Below are 22596 nucleotides of genomic sequence, written 5' to 3'. Positions count from 1 at the left end.
TGATGCTCCCCACACCTACACTCTCTCCTCCCTACTAACACTACTCTTCCCCCCGCTAATGCTACCCCTGGCATTACTCCCCCATCCAACCAACATTACTTTTCCCTTATTCCCTTCAACTCTATATTTTCCCTCCACTCTAAGCTCATCCACATCTCTTAAGCTCACACCACCACTGCCACCCTGAGTCTGGCCTCCAACCATTACCCTAAATACCACCTTTGTAAAAAAAAAAAAAAAAAATACCACCTTTGTCACTACCACGGCTCCTCATTCTCATCCCTGGCCCCCACCAGCATTTCTGAGCTCCCCCATCTCCCACTGTTATCCCCATAGCCATTACCACTCACCATCATTCCTACCACCTTCACCATCAGTGAATGAACATTTATTTGGCACCGACAAATCCCAGACCCTTTACAGAACACACTGAAGGCATGGCCCCACCCCAAGGGCCCCGGCCCCTCAGCAAAGCCACTACACTGCTGCTTGGGGTGCTGTGTGCAGCCTAGGGCATAGGCTGGGGCTGGGCGTTGGCCAGCAGTGACCTGGAATGGCGTCCTCAGGCCTTTGCCAGGTTCCTTTTGGGGGCGAGGACCACACCACTTTCCTGAGAGCAGAGCAAATAAATAATGGAGAGGCAGGGGTCTGAGCCCCTGCGGGCAGAGAGGCCCTGGCATTGGCTTAGTGACTCCATGGGAGTGAGACGGGCAGTCAGCAGCCTCACACCCCCGGTGGGGAGGTGGAGCTGAGGGCAAGGGCCTGGGGACCAGAGGGTCCTGGGGCCTCCCCTTCATCTCCGTCTGGCCCTCGCCTCTGGAGGTCAAAGGAGCATGTGGAGGACACCCAGGGAGGCATTGCTGAAGTGCAGGTGGAGTAGAAACAGGCAGGTGGAGGGATGAGCTTGGGCTGCAGACCAGAGACCCTGTCCCATCGCAGCCCCTAGAGGGGAGCATCGTCAGTCCTCCACTTTGGGGGGTAACTCTGCTGGTGGCCATCGCAGCTGGGGTTCCCCATGTTGTCCAGAGGCACCACCACCTCGTCCGGGTTCGAGTTCTTGTTCAGCTCCACCACGCGCGGAACCACCGAGGACCAGCGATCTGTCGTGAGCATGGCAGGGAGGTGTGAGGGCGGGTGGAGGAGGTACACATGTAGTGCGTGCCTACTATGTACTCAGCACTCCACAGTGACCTAAAGGGGGAGGACTATCACCCTTATTTTACAAAGGTGGAAACTGGGGCTCAGAGAGGTCTAGGCACCAAACCCAGGAGCACCAAGGAGTAAACGGAATTCAAGCCCAGGTCAGAATGCCTGAGTGCCTGCGTCCTGTCCACTGTGTCTCATGTACCCAGTGTAGGGGAAGGGAGCCCCAGACGCTCACGAGCAGCAAAGGCCAAAACTCACTGGCCAGCCCATCGGGCCCTCCCGTTCTACAGACAGGACCAGTGAGTCTCTGGAAGACTGGAAGAGGATAGGACTGCTCAAAGCAAATCAGAGACCAGCATAACCAGGGCTCCCCCTCTGCACCTCTGGATCTCCCTCACTATACTCCCCACCTCCGCTTCACTCACCCCTCCGGAGGCGGCCCACGGTGTGTGAGAAGCCATAGTACTGGTAGTTCTCGCTCTTGCCTGGGTCCTCATTAATGATGCCCAAGTTCTGGTTCCAGTGAGACCAGTTCACCTCGTCCACCCTGGCAGGGCCACAGCAGACATAAGGGTCAGGGAGAGCCACCACCCAGATAGCACCCCTTCCTCACCCCCAGGCAGCCTCCCTGCTCCAGCCCCCCTTCCTCCTCCTTTGCCTAAAAATTCTGATAAAATACACATAACATAAAATTTGCCATTTTAACCATTTTTAAGTATACGATTTACTGGAATAAATATATTCCCCCCACCTCGTGTCTTGTCACCATCACCGCTAACTATTCCCAATATTTACCATCACCCCAAACAGAAATTTTGTACCCATCATACAGTAAGTCCCACTACCCCTCCTGCCAGCCCCCCCGTAATCTGTGTTCTTTCTGCTATGTGGATTTGCCTATCCTGGACATCTCGCAGAAATGGAATCCTATACTGTGCGGCCTTTTGCATGTGGCTGCTTTCACACAGCATTTCAAGGCTCATCCACGCTGAAGCATGCATCAGGACTTCAGTCCTTTTTATGATGGACGCATGAGTTTTGCTTATCTGTTCACCTGCAATGGCCACCCTGCCTCTTGACACCCTCTCCTCGTATTTATGGGACACCCTGGCAAAAGTGGTGGCAGCTTCTTGGGCCCAAACTGGCTCGATTTAATTTCCCCCTTGTAAAATTATTTTTCTAAAAAGATCTTATTTATTTATTCATGAGAAACACACAGAGTGAGGCAGAGACAGTCAGAGGGAGAAGCAGGCTTCCTGTGGGGAGCCCAATGTGGGACTCGATCTCAGGACTCTGGGATCATGACCTGAGCCAAAGGCAGACACTCAACCACTGAGCCTCCCAGGCGCCTGTAAAATTATTTTTTGTTGTTTTCATTTGACCCCCATAGTCAGAGCCATTTCTACACATCATGACCCAGCATGGAAGGTACATTCACTGTTCCACTTTTACAGATGCAAAAACCCAGGCTCATTTCACACTGTTCATGCAAGGACACAAAGCTGACAAATTAGAGTCAGGAAACTGAACAGGACCAACCGGCTGGCCTATGAGGTGGGTGCAATCACTTTCCCCACATCACAGATGAGGAAACTGGCTTTGCCTGACTCCAAACATGACAGTTGTACTCTAGGTACTCTATGAAAATATTCACCCAGGGGTTTCCCTAAGAAGCGGGCACTCCCTGAGCATCTGGGCAATGGCCCAAGTCCTTCGATCAAATCCACACAGCTTGCTTGGGGGGTGGTGCTATGATCCACTGAAGAAACTCAGGCTGGGAAGGAAACCGTCTTACCCAAGATCACTCCAAAGACCTGAACTCCAGTGGGACCCATTGGGCCTCAGTGGCTCAAGAAGTTGCGGTGGGTAGAAAAGGTCAGGAGACTCGAGCCCCACAGGATGGTTCCGCCCCACCTGCCCCGCCTCACCTGAAGCACCACCTGCGGTCTGGAGTGCCGTCCGAGCTCTTTCCCACAGTCACCATCTCGCCAGAGCGGAAGGCCTTCCTCAGGAACACGGGGAAGGACCGCTCGATGTCCAGGATGGTGGTGGCCCACTGCAGGGAGGGACAGAGGGCAGGATTGGTGAGCCTCCCCCCACCAGCACCTGCTGCCCCCATGGCAGAAATGATGCGCACCCCACCTCTCCGGAAGCAGGGTCCTATATTCAGATACGCACGGGGTCCGGCAGGAGCACAAATGAGTGAAGCAGGACCAGAGGTAGGAAGGCCATAGCCCAGGCCCCGTGACACATGTACTATGTCACCACTTGGTGTTGGGAACACCAGGGAGGGTTGAGGACTGGGGCAAACCAGGGAGCACAAGTCCGGTGGAGCAAGCAGCTGCCTCTCATCCTCCCCAGGGCATTGCTGGAAAGGAACGTGGGCCCACCGTGCCAGGCTTCCAACTTTTGAGAAAGGCCAGAAATCAGGCTTTTACAGAAAATCTCTTGATTTTAAAATTCTGCATTCGTCTTCTTTTAAATATGACAAAACAGAAAACGTAAATCTTTGCGGGTCAAACCCAGTCCATAGGTTGCCACTTTGCATCTTATGAGTTACACCCCGTGGAGAAACTGAGGCCTGAGGAAGTAAGCGGTATGCATAAAGATTAAGAGCAGCGAGGTGTTTCCCCAGACCCACAACAGGGAGGATGGTCTTGGGGCTTTTTTTTTTTTCTTATTGCACCATTTCCTTGAAATGCACTGAATCAAGGAAAATGTGGCTGATACGTTCCTGGCCTAGTGATAGCGCTGTTTATTGTGAACGCCCAGGTTTGTGAGCTGCACGGGGCTTGAGAGGGCTGTGACCCCCTGAGCCATTGCCTTCTAGAATTGCATAGAAAACTTTTATAAATAGAGAGAGCAGCTCCCCTGTGCCAATGAGGCCCATGTCCACGTTGGCTTCTCAGGGGCAGTGGAGCCTGGCTACATCTGGGCTGGTAAAAAAGCCCCTCCGATGGGGACACTGTCACTTCCCGGCACAGCAGTGGCCTGCATCTATGCCAGCCCTGTCTCTTGGGCTGTGGGGAAGCTCAGAAGCTGCCCTTGGGGTTATTGCAGGGCTCCTGCTGAAATACTGACACTCTGAGCGTTCCCTGTGCCAATGGAGCTCACTCAGTGGTGCGAGGTGCAGCTGACTGTGCCTGGACTGGCACACAGCAGGCTGGACCACAAGGTGAGTCTGAGACCACTGCTGGCAGCCAGGCACAAAGCCACCTGGAAATGGACTAGGCGGTTCTGGGAAGCAGGTGGCAGCCTCCAATGTCCATTTTACGACAGGGATGCAGTCAGAAGGAGATGGCATAGCTTGCCCTGAGCGGAGGGCCAAGGAGGTGCAGTGAGTCAGGTCTCCCTGTTTTGGAAGAAGCTGGTGGCTGGCGAGGTGGGGACGAGGGTCCCAGGGCGTCACCTGCAGCTTCCAGATATGCTTGCTCTCCTTGGAGACCTGGCCCACTGTCTCCCCCATGAGGGCGATGAGCATGTTGAGGAGCAGCACGAAGGTGAGGATGATGTAGGTGACGAGCAGGATGATGAAGACCACGGGGTACTTGGTGCTGCTCAGCATCTCCAGGTCACCCATGCCGATGGTCAGCTTGAAGAGGTCCAGGAGGAAGGTGCTGAATGTCTCGCTGTCACGGCAGGACGGGTATGTGGGCACCGTGCAGTTGGTGTGGTCCTCGCTGCACACCTTCATGTTGGCACATGGGTTCAGAAGGGACACCAGGGCTGTGGGAGGGACAGGGTGACATTTGCTGAGTGACAACACGCACTGACAGGTGGAGAGCACCATTCTCATTCAACAGAGGGGACAGCTGAGGCTTGGTGAGGGGAGTGCACTGGCCCCAGGTCACCCAGCATATGAGCTGAGCCAAATGTCCAAAGCCTTTGCTCTTTATGCAAACTCTTGCTAACAAGGAAGAGGTTCCTGGGATCTAGTCCAGCGGTTCTCAACCAGGGGCCACGTTTCCCCTAGGGGACGTCTGGCGATGCTTAGTTGTCACAACCAGAGAGGCAGCGCTCCTGATACTTAGTGGGGAAAAGCCAGGGATGCTGCTGGACAGGACCTTGCACAGGACGGCGCCCACAGAGCATTATCTGGCCCAAAGGGTCAACAGGGCCAAGGCTGGGAAACCCTAATCTAGCCTATTGCTGGTAGAGGTCCCAGCATTCCCAGGGGCAGACCCTCTAATATGCTCCTATTTCCTTCACAGATGAAAGGTGCAAGCTAAAACCCAGGGTCAGCCCTGACTGTTCTAGAAGTCATGCCTGCCAAGGCCTTTGCCCCCTCATCCCTTCCCGCTGAGCCCAAACGAAGCTTCAGGATCTTTCTCAACACGGTTCAGCAGCAACAACTTCCCCTACGCCGTCCAGGGCAGGGAGCATAGGGAGGCTGAGCCCCTCGGTCGGCAGGGCATACAATCTCATGGTGCCTTCGTCCTGGGATTATGGCGAGCATACTTCAACCCACAGGATATCGCTGTTCAGGTGTGTAGCAGCTGCTGACACGTGTACTGAGGATTCTGAGACCTTATTTGACCTCATCTAACCTTATCTGGACCTATCAGAAAAAATCACTCTGTGATACATTAGTGATGTGTGCCATGGGCACAAAATGCACATGTGTCATGTTTGTGTTAGCTCAGCCTCAGAAGAGGGATCTAGTGACCCTTAGCAGGAGAAGCCTTGGAGCACGCTGACCACTCAGTTGCTAATTTAACCTCTAAGAGTCTGCTTCAGTTTCGACAATTAGGACCACAGTAGGGCTGACTCTGGGACCTGAACCCCAAAACATCATGGAACCCTTGACCCTCTGTCTAGTTCTTCCCAGTCCAAACCCTGGGAGGGGGCAGCTGTGTCCTGTCCCTATATCCCCAGCTAACGGTACAGTTCAGCTTCCTCCAAATTCCAAGCAGAGCCTTGGGACTCTCTGGGTTAAAGTATCACCACCATCAGACTCCTGCTTCAGTGCTCATCCCCAAAACAACCTCCTCAGATGTGAACATGGCCTGGTGAAGCCTGAAATAGCCACTCCCTTTTGGATGCCAGGCATTGATGGCAGCTCACGCACCTCTTGGGGACCAGCCCAGTGGCTCAGTCAGTTTCCCCATTCCTGACCCTTGCCCCATGGCCTGTGCCACTGAGGTCTGCTGGCATCATGACATCATGGAGAAGGCATATTGGAGACAGCCAGAATTGACCTGAACTGGTAGATTAAGTATTAAAATTCACCCTTCCCTCCATCCACATTCCTTCAATGTGACTTTGTGCGTCTTTCCATCAAGAGGTAGAATCTATTTCACCACCTTTGAGCAAGGCTGGCCTGTCACTTGTGTTGGCCGACAGAGTGAAGCAGAAGTGATGCCCGGCAGTGACCCTGAACACTTCCACTTACATTCTCAGAACCCTCAGACCATGATGTGAACAAGCCCAAGCTGACTGGAGGATGGATGGCCACGGGGAAGAGAGTGAGGTCACCCCCACCGAGGCCATCCTCACTAGACCCTCCAGCCAGCAGCCAAACCACAGGCAACTGCAGACACAGGAGCTCATGGGAATGGGCCGAACCTGGCCCGGGTCAGCACGACTGCCCAGCTGACCCCAAGATTTGTGAGCAATAATAAACAGAGGTTATTCAGGGCACCTGGGTGGCTCGGTCACTTGAGCCTCTCCCTTTGGCTCAGGTCATAATCCTGGGGTCCTGGGATTGAGCTCTAAACGGGACTCCCTGCTCAGCGGGGAGCCTGCTTCTCCCTCTCCCTCTGCCCCTCCCCACCACTTGTGCTTGCACTCGTTCTCTCAAATAAAATCTTTTTAAAATAATAAATAAATAAATAAATAAATAAATAAATAAATAAATAAATAGTGGTTGTTTTAACTCCTAAATTCGGATGGCTTCTGAATAATAATAATAATATTATTATAATATTATATATTATAATAGCTATAATAATAATAATAGCAATAATAGCTAACACACCAGTTTTACCAATTCCTAGCTTAGGAACTTAGGCAAGTTATTTAACTTTTCTAAGCCTCAGTTTTCTTACCTGGAAAGGGGACAATAAAAGAAGGCACTTACTTCGCAGTCCCATCGATGGCAATTAATGAGGCGGGGATGGGACAGGACTCAGCCCAGTGCCTGGCACCTGGGGAGAACCTAGCACAGGCTCACTGTTGTCCTCCACATACCGCGGCTGCCCTTCCAGTCCTGGCGCCACCCCCACCAAGTTCCCCTGGCTACCCAGAGCTCACCTGAAGCATAGCCGATCATGAAGAGCAAGTAGACCAGAAGGAAGCGGAAAAGGTCTTTGAAGAGGATCTAAAAACCCCAGTGGGAATATGGAGACAAAGATGAGATGCATGGTTTCTCGCTTTCCCGACTTCTCCATCCCAAGTGTTCCGACCTCCCCCCTTGTCCCTTCCCACCTCCAGTGATATCCAGACCCTGCCAGTGGCCCTCACAGTGCCCCAGGTCCTTTGGGCTGAGGGCACCATCTACATGTGCAAGCTGCACATCTACATTGCCTGTGTGACTCCCTCCAGGGACACACATTCCAGAGCATTCCATGGCCCATACCTTCTGGATCATGATGCTATAGGTTCCTGTCAGCTTCAACCCACGGGTAAAGTAGAGGGCATTCATCCAGCCCAGGACCAAGGCAAAGACCATGACAGCCAGGTAGGCTTCAATTCCCGCCAGGTAGAGGGCCGCTGAGACAATCACTAACACGGAGTAGATGAAGCTATGGGCAGTAGAGGCCATGAGAGGGTCCAGAGGGGAGAGAGGACAGTGAGGCCCCAGAGGAGTAGACATGCCCCCAAGCCCTCCAGGAGACCAGAACACCCAGATGCCTTCTGGATCCCCAGAAGAGAAACAAAAGTGAATTCACTGGGTTCCCTAGCATTCTGTTCAGCAGAATGCTCAATTAGGTGGCAACTAATGCATGTGTAATGGCTCTGAGGCCCCACAGGATCCCACAGTGATGCTCTTTGGAATTGCTAGAGAAAGTGTGTTGAGTGGAGATCTTGTGGTTAAGTGAATTTCACTGTTCTCTAAGAAAAAGTGAAAAGATGTAGTACACATGTGGCAACTAATCCTGTGCCCCAGCAGACATCATCAATCAAGCACAGCACTCTTTCCCACTAAACACAAATGTGTTCTTCACATGGCACTCCTGGCAGACATTAGCAATCAATCACCAGCATTAGAAGTTACCTTATTTCCATATAAGGTGTATATGGTGATAACTCTTCAGCAACCAGTATCTCACTTTATCCAGAAGACTCTACTGCTTGACATTGGCCTTGTCCTGACTTTGGGCTACAGCTGTCCAGGATGTGTGAATCCACTCCTGATAGAGTCACCTTCCCACCCCACTCCCAAATCTAGATGATATCCCAGCCCCAATCCCACCTTCCTCACCCAGAAGCTGCCAGCCTGGGGACCTTTATTCATTAGAGGGGACCTCTACTCACTAGAGTAGTTGGAAGGAGCCATCAATGAAGAGAGAATTCACTCCTGGGCATTTCTTCATGAACAAGTCTTTGATCTGGAAGAGGGGAGGAGGCAGGTAAGAAGGGTGGAGTTGGCAGGAGCGCAAAGGGGAGGAGAGAGGAGAGAGGGAGGCAGAGTATGATACAAAGACAAGATGAAGGGTTTTTTCTTTTTCTTTTTAAGATTTTATTTATTTGAGAGAGACAGAACATGACTGGGGTAGTGTGGAGGGGCAGGGGGAGAGGGAGAAGCAGACTCCCCACTGAGCAGGAAGCCCGACGTGGGACTCGATCCCAGGACCCCAAGATCATGACCTGAGCCGAAGGCAGATGCTTAACCAACTGAGCCACCCAGGCGCCTCAAGATGATGGGCTCTTTTCTGTTGGGGAAGGAAGAAAAAGCAGAGAAGGAGGGTAGAGGCCTGGAGGAGGAGGCAGAAGAAGGGAGTGGAAGGGGGGAAATAGGAAAGGTGGGAAGGAGGACGGGCAGGGTGGGTGCAGTTGGGGGCCAGCCACTCACATTGGTAAAGAAGAACAGGACCCCGGTGAAGAGCGTGATGATCTCGCCAGCCAGCCTCAGGTAGTCCACGGTGGTGCGGTAAGGGTATGGGGGCTGGGGGGGTACATGGTGTGCAGGTCCTCACCCAGCCCCTCCACCATCCGGGCCCGGATCTAGATGTTCCCCACCGCCGCCCAACCATCTGGGTCCTGTGGATCCTCTTCCCCCTGGGTGCTGGGGGCACCTCCCCATCCCATTCCCAAGCCTTTTCCAGTCCCTCCCGGGGGCACCCCCGGAGGAGGACCCAGTTGTGCCCCAGCTCCCGCCCCCTCCCGCCCACTCACGGTGCCCTCCAGAGGCTGGTAGTAGGCGGTGAGGGTAAAGATGACCATGGCACACAGATAGGAGACCACATTGATGTAGAAGGACACGGCGCCGAACTTGCGCCACTTGTCCCGCAGCAGTTCATTGATGGGCTCCACAGCCAGCATCTCGTGGCGGTTCTGGGGGAGGTGGGATGAGGATGCTCAGGGTCCACGTGGGATCCGGGCAGGCCGGCTCCAGTGCGCCTGCCCCCACCCTCTGCCCTGAAAGCACTTTCTCCTCCTAACTCTCTCTTCAGCAACACTCAGGGATTCACGGGGAACTGGATGGGGATCCAGAATCAAGCCCACACTCCTGGGCTCGGTATTTGAGGCTCTGCCCAATTCTGCCCCAACTTACCTTTCCAGCCTATTCTAGACTCGGAGAACCCAGAGCTGGGAAGCTATTCTCATGGTCCCCAAACTCCAACCTGCAGACCGTAGGTACCCAACTGCTGGTGACAAAATCACCTAGGCAGCTTGTCAAAATATGTGAATCCCTGGGCTCCAACCTCATAAGTTCTGAGTCAGAAGCAGGATTGGGAAATTCAGCCCCAGGATGATAAGACACTTGACTCACCATAATTCTCCAATTCTTGGAGGGGGGCGGGCATCAATAAGTGAGAGAACCCCGCCCAAGAGTTCTCTATACAGGTCCCCGGGCAGACACTACCAGTCAATCAAAGCTTGCACCAGAGATGCTAAACCACCCACCACTCATAACCTAAGTCAAGTCAGTCACTAATTTCAAAGATGAGGGAAGTGAGCCCCAGCAAGGAAAGGCATCTGTCCAAGCTCAGGGAGGGAAGGAGACCTGCACCCAGTCCCCAGCGTTTTCTGCCCTTTTTGCACAGCATCCTGTCCCGTTAATGACTGAGTTTCTTCATAACCATGGATCTGTGCAACAATGCAGCCACAGAGATGCTAGTGCAGTGTTATTCCTGAGAGTTAAATGCAGAAACAAACCCAAATGACCAAGAATAGAGGAACGGTTAATTAGAATGTGGTACATTTACTCGCAGCAATGATGTTGCAGAGGAATATTTAATGGTGCAGAACAATGTTCGAGAAATACTGTTAAGTGGGAAAAAGGAGCTTTCAAAACTTCATCTAACGACTACTAATGATAATAGCTGACATATAATGTTTATTCTGTGCCAGGCTGTTTGCAAATGAACTCAGTTGGTCCGTCCAACAACCCTATGGGACGTGAAGTATTCTTCTCCCCATTTTACAAAAGAGGAAGCTGGGACTCAGAGAGGTTGGGTCACTTGTCCTGAGTCACACAGCATGTGTTACAGAGCCCCTCCCGGCCCCAGGGCCCCTTGCCTGCTCTCAGCAGCCACCACCCCACACCGTCCGTAGGCCCTGTCCCGTGCCCCGGTGCTCACCTCGATCTTGCTGTTGTACACCAGGATCTCCAGCACAGAGGCCTCTTCCCCACACGTGTCCAGGGAGGAGAGGTCATAGAGCGAGGAATACACCGGCCCATAGGCCCAGTCTTTGAACTTGCGGGACAGGTGCCTTGTATCCTCATCTGTCACCTCTCGGCGGATAATGTGCTGAAAGACCTGCATGGGGGAAAAGAGAGGGTCAGGGAGCCCCGGGGAGGGACACCGATGCTCAGCCCCCCACATCAGAGGGATCCCTGGTGGCCCTGCACAGCCCATCAGGTGGTGCCTCCCCAGACCGCAGGAGGTAGCAGGGAGGAAATGTTTATGGTCATGCCAGACCCCTGTGCTCACGTCAGGGTGTTTGCTCCCTGAGGCCACACAAGCAGTCAGCTGAAGCCAGACTGAACCAGCCCAGCCTTAAAAACCAGAATTGTGATGGACATTTTTTTTATATAATTAAAACAACAAATCAATCTTATTAACATGTTAAATCTAGGAATAATTGTTATATCCAGTCCTTCCTGATGCTACTGCTACTATCTTACTAGCTTACACGCAGGGGATACTGAGGAACAGAGAGGGGGTGGCCACTGCCCAAGGCCACACAGGCTAATAGGACAAAATCAGAATTGAAACTCAGGCTTTTGCCTCAAGACTCTCAAATAAATTGCAATTTTAGTAGCTTTTGCTATGTTTTTAATAGAACGATAATAATACCTGCCATTTACTGAGCACTTACTACCCATCCCAGGGTCTTCATTAAAGAGCTTTAAGTGGATCACCCTATCTAGTGGCACATGATACCCCTGGGTGCTATTTTCATTCCCATTTTACAGAACAGGACACTGAGGCACGGAGGGGAGATGGCTGTGGCCACACACTGGGAAGTAGCTGAGCGGGGCTTTGGACTCAGGTGCTCCTGACTGCAGAGCCCTGCAGGTTTGGTTCTCAATCAGAGCAACGGTGCCGCCCAGGGGACAAGCTGGCAATGTCTGGAGAGTTCGGCGGGGGGCTGTCACAGTGGCGGGGAGTACCCCTGCTATCTGGTGGTTCGAGGTCAGGGATGCAGCTAAACACCCTACACTGCGCTGGCCAGGCCGCACACCCCAGAGGCAAATGTCAGTAGCGCCCGGCCCGAGAAACCCTCTCCGGGAAGAGGCCAGCGAGGGAAAGAAGCTGTGCAGGGCTGCTCGGCAGGTGAGGGGCTGAGCTAGGACCCTGGCAGGGGATGACAGGGGACTTCCACAGGGCTGGGGGCCTGGGACTCAGATTTCTATCAGTGGCTTGTCCTGGCTGGTGGGAGCAGGACCCGAGCATCCGGGGGCACGGGATGAGGACACAGGCTCTGGGTGAAGTGGGGGAGTTTGGCTGGACAATAGGGGGCCACAGCAGGGTCTCGAGCCAGGACATGTGCACAATGGGGCTGGCATGATAGGAGGGGGTGTGCGTGTTAGCAATGACGCAGGCCACAGCAGCCCCTCCTGGGGGTGTGCACGCGTGTGTGCGTGTGCACCGCCGCCGCACTCACCCCGATCTTGCCCGTCTTCGCAGCCATCATGAGGGGCGAGAGCCCGTCACTGTTGAGCACGGCCTCCAGGTTGCTGTCGGGGAAGAGGCGGGCGCACTTGAGCAGCAGCAGGTCGTACATCTTGGTGACGAACTTGGTGTTCTCGCGGGTGTTGTCGGCGATGGCCACCAGCGCGTGCAGCACCGTGTTGCCTCGGGAGTCCTGCCGCCGCATGTCCGCCTTCTTGTGCGGGTTCTCCGTCAGGTAGTTGACGATGTGGGGCTGGTTGGTGCAGGCGGCCAGGGACAGGGGCAGCTCGCCTGCGGGGGGGGGGTCAGCGGGGGCGCCGGGCACAGCAGCGACAGGCGGTGTCAGCGTGTCGGGCCGGGCCGGTTGTGCGTTTTTGTGGGTGACGTGCGGGAGACGGGGTGTCCCTTTGCGATTTGGAGGCATTGAGGGATTCTTTGACGGACTTTGTCCCCGAACTTCAAATAATGTGTGCCTTTTTTTTTTTTTTTTTAACATTTTATTCATCCATTCATGAGAGACACACAGAGAGAGGCAGAGACACGGGCAGAGGGAGAAGGAGGCTCCCTGCGGGGCGCCTGATGCGGGACTTGATCCCGCGACCCCAGGATCACGCCCTGAGTGGAAAGCAGACCCTGAGCAACCCAGGCGCCCCAAATAATGTGCGCCTTTAAGCGGGGTGGATTCAACTGGGACATGGTGGCGATGAGGCTTGGGCCCTGCCATCTGACCACCAGTCCCGGCTTCAGTGGAACTAAAGGGTGTGCACGACAAGGTGCAGGGTGCAGGGTGCGGGGCGGACACCCATCACAGAGCTAGGGGCTCTCATAATCCCCACTGTACAGATGGGGAGCTGAGACCCCAGGAGACCAGAGCATGCTCTACCCCTCATAGGCAAGACCTCGGTGACACCGACACGCAGCCAGCACGTGGGACCCCATCTGAGCCCTTGGCCAGCAGGGCTCTAGTGTCTGAGAGGGGCCAGGGCTGTGGACACCACCATGTACCCCCAGCCCCCACTGTCCCGTCCTCACCGAAGTAGAAGTAGCCTCCCTCATCCTTGGGCTGGAAGAAGCGCCCTCGGGCCTGGGCATGGACATCAGCTCCTTGGGCCACCAGGAGCTCCACATAGTGTTTGCAGCGCCGCTCGATGGCGATGTGCAGGGCGGTCTGACCTGGAGTGTGGGGGTGGTGAGGGACTGTCACCGGCGGGGGCAGGGACTGGACCCGGCTTGAGGGCAGGGGGCAGGGTGCATAGTGTGGAAGTCAGATGGAGGCTGCAGGCCCAGGCCTTGACCGGCTCCTCCCAAGGGCAGCAAACGAACCCCCCAGATGCTGCCCGGACGTGGGATCTCTGCTGCACGAAGGCCTGCCGTGCCGCACTGCATGGTGCAGGCATAACTGAGACTCCAAGCCGATCCCACACATAGGATCCCAAGTGTGAGAACTTGTCAGGCGCATGAGAGGCTTTAATCCAGGGGGAGACAAGGGCATTGTGATCTTACAGAATTTTGGACTCAAGTATAAAATTCACAGACTTTGAAGCTTCCTATCCAGGAATTGGAAAGGTCAAGTCTGATTCATGGAATTTCAAAATTTAGACCCGGGGAGCTGGGACTGGTTACTGTCATTTTTGCCTCTTAGCGATGCTGGCCCATACAATTATCATAGAGCCTTAGTGTGTCCGGAACCATGGCATCTCCGGTCCAGAGTGCCAAGGCCATGGGTCATTAGGTTCACTGCATCTCAGAGTCTTGGATTCAGAATCTTGGATTTCTGAAACTCAGAATGGCAAGATCGGAAAGGGGAGTCATTCAATGCTCGGTTCCTGGCTGCAATGCTGGCACCTGGGGCATAGATGGAAGCTCTTGGGCTGGCGTGGGGGTCAGATGAGCAAGGACAGCACCCTACCACCACCCTGCATCACCCCTGCCCCGGCACGGGACCCCACCTCGGTAGTAGATGTCCCGGAAGGGCGAGTTGATGAACTCCCGCATGTTGCCCGTCCGCTCGGCGATGTCCAGGAGCACAGGGATGGTGTCATTGCGGCCATTGCTCAGATTCAGCAGGGCCTTGGGCAGGCAGGTCTTCCCTGTGGATGGCTCTGGGGGGATAAACGTACAGGATGAGGGGCGTTCAGTCTGTGGTATGGGACTACTGGATGGCAGGGGATAGGGCACTGGGCAGAGTCCTGGCCCTGTCACCCCTCCTCTGAGCCCATTCCCTACCTGTGCTCACGGTGCTGAGGGGGTCTAAGAAACTCAGAGGGGCAGTTAGTTCTTCAAAAGGTAGGAAGCCACAGCCTATGGAGATTGGGATTTACCAGAGCATAATTTGGAGGGAATTTTAAAAATCAAATAAATGGTGAAGAAGCCTGGGTTAAACAAAGACAACCATATTTATTTTAAGCACTTGCGAGAGCTTTTAATATGCTAAGGGTGACCGTGAAGCTCAGCCATCTATTTAAAAGTCAGACACAGCAGGCCCCATTTGCCATCTATTTGAACAGAGGCTCCTCTTCCCGTGAAGTATTTACACCAGTGCCCCTAGAGGGGAGCAGACAGGGTGCAGTGGTCCCCAAAGTGCAGACTGCCTGCCATAGTGGACATGAAATTACCTCAGGAAGGGCAGGAGAGGGCTCTGGGGTCCCAGATGCAGCAATAATAACACTGAAGGCCTGCCATGAGCATTTTCAACTCCTTGTCAAATCTCATGAAGCCAGTCTCCACCTGGTACAAACAGGTCCTTAACGCTGCCTTCTGACAACATCCCCGTGCAATGTTCTTCCCCTTGTGTTAATTTTTACGGTTACATGAGTTGGTTTACATCTTAAAAGAGGTAGTCAATGAGGGCTGCCTGGGTGGCTCAGTCAGTTGAGGGTTGAGCATCCACTCTTGGTTTTGGCTCAGGTCATGATCTCAGGGTCATGAGGTCAAGTCTCACATTGGGCTCCGCACTCAGCAGGGAGTCCGCTTGAGATTCGTTCTCCCCCTCTGCCCCTTCCCCTCCCCCTCGCCCTGTCTCTCTCAAATAAATAATCTTTAAAAAGAATAGAAAGAACAAGTTGATGAAAAGAGAACACCCCTGTGAACCAGGCACGGGGCAAAATCATGCTGGGGGCTCGGGAAAGGCGGAAGCAGGAATGGGATCGGGAATGGGAGACGCAGGTGTGAACTGAGACACCTGCTCTGGAGCCAGGCACCTTGGGGTTCGAATCCCAGCTTTACTCCCGATTCCTGTGTGACCCTTCCTCTGCCTTGGTTTCCTTTCTAGCAAAATTGAGGCCACAGAGGAAATCGAAAAGCTGGTAGATGTTTGTTGATGAGCCCAACACCAGGCAGATAACAGTCTTCAGTAAATATTCTGTTGTGGTTATTATTCCACGGGAGGTGCTTTAGGAATTTCTCCCTAGGTACCAGGAGTCAGTGGGGGAGAATAAGAGAGACTCTCAGGGACCTGGGTTCCAGTCTCAGCACCCCCCAGGACTGAGGTGTCTCGGGCAAGTCTCGTCCCCAGCTGCTTCCTGGCGTACCCATTGGCGCCCAGCCCAGAGTCACAGGGAGCAGACTCCAGTTCCTCATGTGCATGTGTGCGGGGTGGGGGTGCCCTAAAAGCTGGCCAAGGGCCCTGGAGATCCTCACCAGACCCACTCACACTCAGCTCCAGCCTTGAGGAAGTGTCAGTCCATTTCCTAATTCAGGCAGCTTGCAGCTCTCCATGCTCACTCCCCAAACCCACTCCCAGCCTGCATAGGATGGTGTCCCCCTCCAGCCAAAAACCTTTGTGTCAGCCTTGTCCCTCTCTTCTCCTCCACACGTCTTATTCAATCCCTCCACCACTCCCCGTCTCCACTGCCACCACCCTGGCCCAAGACACCTGCCTGGTTTCCACCAGCCTCTCTGGCTTTCCTTCAATCCACATAGCAGCTGGAGGGTCATCTCTGTATGCTATCACAGTAAGCCACAGGGCCTTTGCACATGCTCTCCCTTCATCCTTTCCCTGGTCCTTTCTCTTGTTTTACCTGGTTAATCACAAGTCATTCAGATTCAGCTTAAGTGTCACCTCCCCCAGGAAGCTCTCCCAGATTTTCCTGGCTAGATCAAATCCTCCAAACACAGCCACTTGTCGGCACACGTGACAATTTAGAATTGTTTTTATTTCTGTGATTGCTTGATCGATGTTGGTCTCACCCAGGAAACTGTGAGCAACTTGAGGACAGGGTTGTGTCTGCTTCATTCGTCATTGTTCGCCCCATGCCCGCACAGCACCTGATGGGCTGGTCACCACAGATAATTCCAAACCACAGACACCCCAAAGTGGTTTGTGCAAGGCATGGACCCAGACCTTGGATTTGGGCTCCCACACCTCCAGACAGGCTGTCGTAGGGTGGGGAGCTGCCAGCCCTGGTCCGGGGATGATTTGGCAAGAGCTGCATCTTCCCAGAACCTGGGAGGGACACGCAGTTCCAGAACTCGACCACCAGGTGGCGAAGTGGCTCTGCCCGCGGGAGCTGCTAGGGTTTGGGGGCCCTGGGGGCGGGGGGCGGGGAAGCCCAAAATTACTGTCAAATTGGAGGGTGTCAGACTTTGAGGGGTGGTGGTCACAGATGCCCCTGAGAATCAGACGAGCTCCTGAACCTCTGGCTAGAACAACACGCAGGGGCGGATCCAGGTTTCTCAGGGCCTCAGACTTACACAATTTGGGGGTGCTGTGTATGAAAACGAGCACGCCATTATGAATTCAGAATTAGTTGCAGGGCCTTAGAAGGGGCCCGAGCAAGCGAGCATGGGTCTCCCGGTTAATCCTCCAATAACATTCACTACTCCCCAGTTTCAGGAAGCACGACCACCCCCCGCCCTCATGCACACAGATACACTGGCCCCAGGGTTCCTGGCCTCGGTGAGAAGCCCCCGACTCAGCTGCAGACCCAGGAGAAGCCAGAGCCTTGGAAGCCCCAGCCGGGAGCTGTACTGCCTCGCTGAAGACACGGTGGTTTGCTCTCCCCCCAACTTCTCCACCTGTGCCTCCTGCACGTGGGGGTCAGGAGGCACCCTTCGGTCTGGGCTTGGATGTGGGTGTTATCTCCAAATGAGATGATTCACGAAGTCAGTGAGACCCTCTGAGCGCAGAGAGGAACCCCAGGGTGCCCCAACTCTGAGCTCGTGCCGCAAACAGCCACATCGGCCGGCTGAGCACCAGGAAGGAATATTTTTGATAATTCAGGAATTCTCCTCCGACTGTCATGAAACTGCACTGTATCGCGCTGGTGTCAAAGACCCCAGTTGGTAGAGGCATATGTGAAAAATGTACTGCTGGCTGGGTCACCCTGCTTGGCCACTTAATTTAGCTGAAGTACTTGAAGCCTCAAATAATGCCCCCCCTCTGGGGGTGCCAGCATGGCTCAGCCAGCTGGGCATCTGCCTTAGGGTCAGGTTGTGATTCCCCGGGTCCTGGAATCAAGCCCCGTATCAATCAAGCCCCAGATTGGGCTCCCTGCTCAGTGAGGAGCCTGCTTCTCCCTTTTTCACTCCCCCTGCATGTGCTCTCTCTCTGTCAAATAGATGGATAAAATCTTTAAAAAAAAAAAAAAAATGTCTCCTTGACATCCCTGAACGTCATCAGGCCTGAGCAGTAGACTGCCCTGGCCTTCTCAAGACAGGCTGTCCTTTGTAACAGGTGCTGCGGTTCCTAGCATTCCATGTTGATTCATGGGGTCATTTGGCCAGTTAATAATGGCTCCTACATCCGGTACCAGGCACATAACAGGTGACTGACTCAGGTGAAGGGGCTCACAGGCCAACTTTGCCAATTTGCAGGGAAGGCCTGGGGCATCAGAGGAGCTGATGGACTTTGGGTTTGGAGTCCAGATAAGGCTGAGGGGTGAGCTCTCTGGGCTGGAAAAGTGTGGGGCAGGCTGACTAGGGAGCCTCTGGCTGAGGGAGGGGAGCCTGAAAGCTGGGTGGGAATGCTCTGCGAGGACTACGCTATGATTACTCCCTGGTTGACAGATGGGGAAACTGGGTCTCACGGAGGCCACACATCCCTTAAGTGATGGAGGCGTCATTTGAACCCAGGTGAGTGGACTCTGCTTACCTACAACACTGATCTTTCCATAAACAAAGGCTGAAAGAATGAATGAATGAATGAATGAATGATGGTAGCAAAAGCCCAGAGGGCTTAAGTAATATGGCAACGGACACACAGGATCAGACTCCCTATGCAGTGCTCTTCATGGCCGGTGCAGCCCACCGACCCAGGAGAAGATGCTGAGAGAAGGGGGCCCCCAACACCAGGCCTCCCTCAGCCCCTGGCTGGCCCACCCACTAGCCCCACCTGGGTGGCTCACCCCGGAACTCCTCGTCAGTCAGGCGCTTCTTGTGGGTCAGCAAGAAGGGCAGCAGCCCATCCAGGTCGGTGGTAGAGCCCCGGGACACGATGTCAAAGAGGATAGGCCGGTTGAAGACTTTAAGGATGGGGGGCGGCTGGGGAGCAGGAGCTTTGGGACTCTGTGGCTGCTTCCTGGAGGTAGCAGAAGGCAGAGTGATGGGAGGGCTCGACCCCCTCCCACCCTATCTCCCGCCTGAGGGGCCCAGAGGTTGTGGTTGGGGGCGGGGGAGCTGGAGCCCTAGAGAGGGACCAGGATGACAAGGGATGGATAGCTGGAGAAACAAAGGAATATTTTATCCCAACAAACCCTACCTAGTACCTACTGTGTGTTGGGTAGAAACAGACAAAAAGAAACATATAAGCCTACCTATCCATCCACCCACCCATCCACCCATCCATCCACCCATCCACCCACCCATCCACCCACCCACCCATCCACCCACCTATCGGCCCATCATTCCAACCAACCATCCATCCATTTGTCCATCCACCCACCCACTCATCCATCTGTCCATCCATCTGTCCATCCATCCATCCATCCATCCATCCATCCATCCATCCATCCACTCTTCCATTTCTGTTACTGAGTACTTACAAAGCCAGATGGAAAGAGATACAGACAGCGAGAAAATAAAGGGGGAACGCCGGGCTAAAAGATAAAGCAATTGATTGATTTATTGGGCCATTTGCTCATTGATTTATTCACGCAACAAACATTTGAGACAAATGAGACCATGCACACGGGTGCCAGGTTCGAGGCACCCCCCTCCATACAGTGGACACAGCACATGTTAGCCGACGGTGACACTGTGTGTCCAGAGCTGTGGGGGTGGGAGGAGAAATGCTGAGCTGCAGAGGCGGGTGGAGAAAGGACACGACCCACGAGGAGGCGAGGCGAGGCGAGGCGCTGGGAGTGAGGAAGCAGAAAGACAAAGGAAGGAAGAAAATGGATATTCCTTTGGTCATTCAACAAACACTACTTAGGCACCTACTGTGTGCTAGATTTTAAGAGACAAAGGGCTGGGAGTGGCACTAGCCCAGGGGGCCCCAGGAAGGGCAAGGATCGTCTCTGTTAGGTCTCCAGGTACCCAGCGCCTGGTGTGTGTGGGACACAGGGAGAACCCCTTAGATGAATGGAGGGTAGAGCAGAGAAAGAAACAGAAAGGAGGGAGCCGAGGAGAAAGGAGGGGAGCCAGGGGGACAGGTGATAGCAGCCGGGCGGGCGGGAGGGGAGACTGAGGCCAGGAGGGGCTGCAGGGGCAGAGAGAGCTGGAAGCAGGCCAGGGGACGTGGTTCATTAGGTGGTGTTCAGGGCCTCTAGGACCTCAGCCACTTAGTGGCCACCCCCCCTCCCCCCCAGTTCCTGCACAGCCCCTGCAAAGCTATTAGCCCTGTCTGGAATAGGGGTGTGGTGAGGGCTTGAAGGAAGAGTTCCAAGGGAGAGGAAAGGGAGACACGGAGCCCACCAGCTTCCAGCAGGACCTGGAAGGGATGGGGACCCTGGGGCGCTTTGCTGTCCCCTGAACAGAGGCTGAGGCAGCCAGCAGCCCTGGTGTGTGCACTTCCCTCCAAAGGAACACCTTCCTCACCCCGTGTGGCTACTCCTTGTCATCCCTTAGCGTGGGGCTCAGATGTTGCCTCCTCCGAGAAGCCCTCCTGGACTACCTTTCCTGTATCAGCTTCCTCTCCACCTCAGCACCTCCCCCAACGCAAATGGTATGTTCACATGCCTATTTACTTGCTTATTACCTGGCTCACCCTCCAAGATGAGTGTGCCAGTGAAGGTGCTTGAGGAACATGCACTGAGTGAATCAGTGACTCAGTGCCTAAAGGAGACAGCTCTGGACCAAGCAAGGGCTTCATCCAAGGGCGTACGTGAGTCTGTGATCGGCAAGGGGGACAGACAAGGACCAGGCAACAACGGGTCATCTCCCGCCTTCAAGACTGTCCTCCAGGTACACACAGGGGCCTGAGGGGGTTCTTAGGGGTTTTCTGGGTGGATGGCTGGAGCGAGAGATGACAAATGGGCAGAGACATAGGTGAACGGTGGATGATGGACAGAAGGATTGGACAAGTGGACAAGCAGGTGGAAAGACAGGTAGCTGGATGAATGAATGAGTAGACGGTGGATGGATGGATGGATGGTGAGTGGATGGACAGATGCGTGAACAGACAAGTATACGGAAAAGTGGACAGGTGGGTGGACAGGTAGGCGAATGGATGGATGGATGGACAGACGGGTGGATGGATGGATTCAACACAGAGGAGACCATTGGCCAGGCGGCCAGCAATACTCACTCGATGACCTTCTTCCTCCACCGCTTGTTGTCACTGGGGTGGTGACGGTAAGTGCCATAGTCGAAGAGCGAGTCCATGGGCGCCTTCTTGGGTCCGGGCACCACGGAGGACTCATACAGGGTGGACTCCAGCAGGTCAATGGGGTTGGGCACCCCCTTGCGGAAGGCACCCTGGAACTTCATGCGCAGGTTTGGTCTCCCGTCACCCGGGCCAGCGGGGCGACCAGTGTCAGCTGGGGAGGGGGAGGGGGAGCCATCCTCCCCTTCAAACAGGTTGGCCAGCGAAGAGAGGGGGAAGGCCTCGCTGCCGGGGGTGCCACTCTCGTCCCCGGGGGTCTCAGCCACCTCCCCGGGCCCGGTGTGGGGGCCTTCGCTGGGATCCGCCATGCCGACCCGAGACCCGTCTGCACTGCTCGGCCTGCAAGGGAACAGGAGGGGAGTCAGGCGGGGCCCAGCCAGAGGTGGGGGCTCCAGGAAGCCCCCTCCCACGTGGGCAAACAGCACTGCTGCCAGCTGCTTCAAAGCCACCGTTGTAATGACAGGGGTGCGGGGTGACCACTCCCAGATGTGGTTGGCTGCCGGCCCCGGGCAAAAGCTGCAACAGGAGCCTCTTTTAGGGACCTGGAAACGCAAATGTGCCTCCGGTCCAACCACCCTGGGCATTAGCTGGAGGAGGAAGGGCCTCAGAGTCACCCTGGGACCCCAAACCTGGGGCCTGGGGCTTACTCCTGCCCAACCCAGCCAACTTCAGACCCCACAGGGCGGGCCTCCATCCAGGCTCCACACCATGTGGAGCAACCATGTGGCGTTGGGCAAGCTGATATTTCATGGCCTTGGTTTTCTCACCTGTAAAATGGGCACGTCCAAGCAGAGAGCATGCATTCCCATGGCCAGCGCAGTGCCAGGCACCAACTAAAATATGACCATAAAATGTATGCTTTGGGCCCAGGAGGTGCTCAGAAAAAACAAAAATCCCATTGTGTGAGCCAGCGTTCCTCCATCCTCCCTGGTGCCATCCTTCTAACTCCCCTTTGGCAGAGCAGGAAACTGAGTTCCCAACACTATAGCTGACTTGCTATAAACCTCAGCTCCCCAGTGCCAAGTGCTCGTCCCTCACCTCCCCTGTTGGTCTGGCTAACTCCTACCCTCTGTGTTCCCAGCTCAATTGTCCCTTCCGGGAAGCCCTCCCTGACCATCTCTCCATGGGATTAGTTCATCCCCGGGCCGTGAGTCCCAGGAGGCAGGGAACACCTCTGCTTATTCACTCCTGCACCCCCAACACCTAGAAGGGTGCCTCGCAGACAAAAGTGTGATTTGCTCCCATTTCTCAGACAGCAAGACTGGAGCTTTAGGAGGGGCACTCACACAGCTTGTAGGGAGGAGAGCTGGACTAGAACCCAGGTCTCCCCCGCTCCGGGCCCAATGTTAGCCAGGAGCCAGGGTGGGGAGGAGCCAGGTGCCCGCTGGCTGGCTGGCAGGCCGC

General features: G+C 54.7%; 1 protein-coding gene across 6 annotated transcripts in view; it reads right to left on the bottom strand.

Moving 5' to 3' along the window:
- Positions 1 to 366: 366 nt before the first annotated feature.
- The window catches only part of TRPV4 (transient receptor potential cation channel subfamily V member 4), a 36681-nt gene continuing 14451 nt past the window's right edge, over positions 367 to 22596 (bottom strand). For 3 of the 6 annotated variants that reach the window (XM_049101811.1, XM_049101812.1, XM_049101809.1), the window contains exons 2-18: positions 21115 to 21531; positions 19412 to 19465; positions 18776 to 18948; positions 14658 to 14732; positions 14381 to 14533; positions 13464 to 13604; positions 12424 to 12722; positions 10893 to 11072; positions 9484 to 9642; positions 9161 to 9253; positions 8623 to 8696; positions 7724 to 7889; positions 7399 to 7465; positions 4556 to 4872; positions 3075 to 3202; positions 1572 to 1693; positions 367 to 1100 (exon numbers count right to left, since the gene is read on the bottom strand). In XM_049101811.1, the coding sequence (XP_048957768.1) occupies positions 943 to 1100; positions 1572 to 1693; positions 3075 to 3202; positions 4556 to 4872; positions 7399 to 7465; positions 7724 to 7889; positions 8623 to 8696; positions 9161 to 9253; positions 9484 to 9642; positions 10893 to 11072; positions 12424 to 12722; positions 13464 to 13604; positions 14381 to 14533; positions 14658 to 14732; positions 18776 to 18948; positions 19412 to 19465; positions 21115 to 21500 (2745 nt within the window). In that variant the 5' untranslated portion in view covers positions 21501 to 21531 and the 3' untranslated portion in view covers positions 367 to 942. The remainder of the gene's footprint in view (positions 1101 to 1571; positions 1694 to 3074; positions 3203 to 4555; positions 4873 to 7398; positions 7466 to 7723; positions 7890 to 8622; positions 8697 to 9160; positions 9254 to 9483; positions 9643 to 10892; positions 11073 to 12423; positions 12723 to 13463; positions 13605 to 14380; positions 14534 to 14657; positions 14733 to 18775; positions 18949 to 19411; positions 19466 to 21114; positions 21532 to 22596) is intronic. The other 3 variants (XM_035706355.2, XM_049101810.1, XM_035706356.2) reach the window with 3 other exon arrangements.

Source organism: Canis lupus, chromosome 26, assembly GCF_003254725.2.
Source record: "Canis lupus dingo isolate Sandy chromosome 26, ASM325472v2, whole genome shotgun sequence".
NCBI classification, from domain to species: domain Eukaryota; kingdom Metazoa; phylum Chordata; class Mammalia; order Carnivora; family Canidae; genus Canis; species Canis lupus.
The sequence above is the reverse complement of the archived record's forward strand: the minus strand, read 5'-3'. Positions and strand labels throughout refer to the sequence as shown.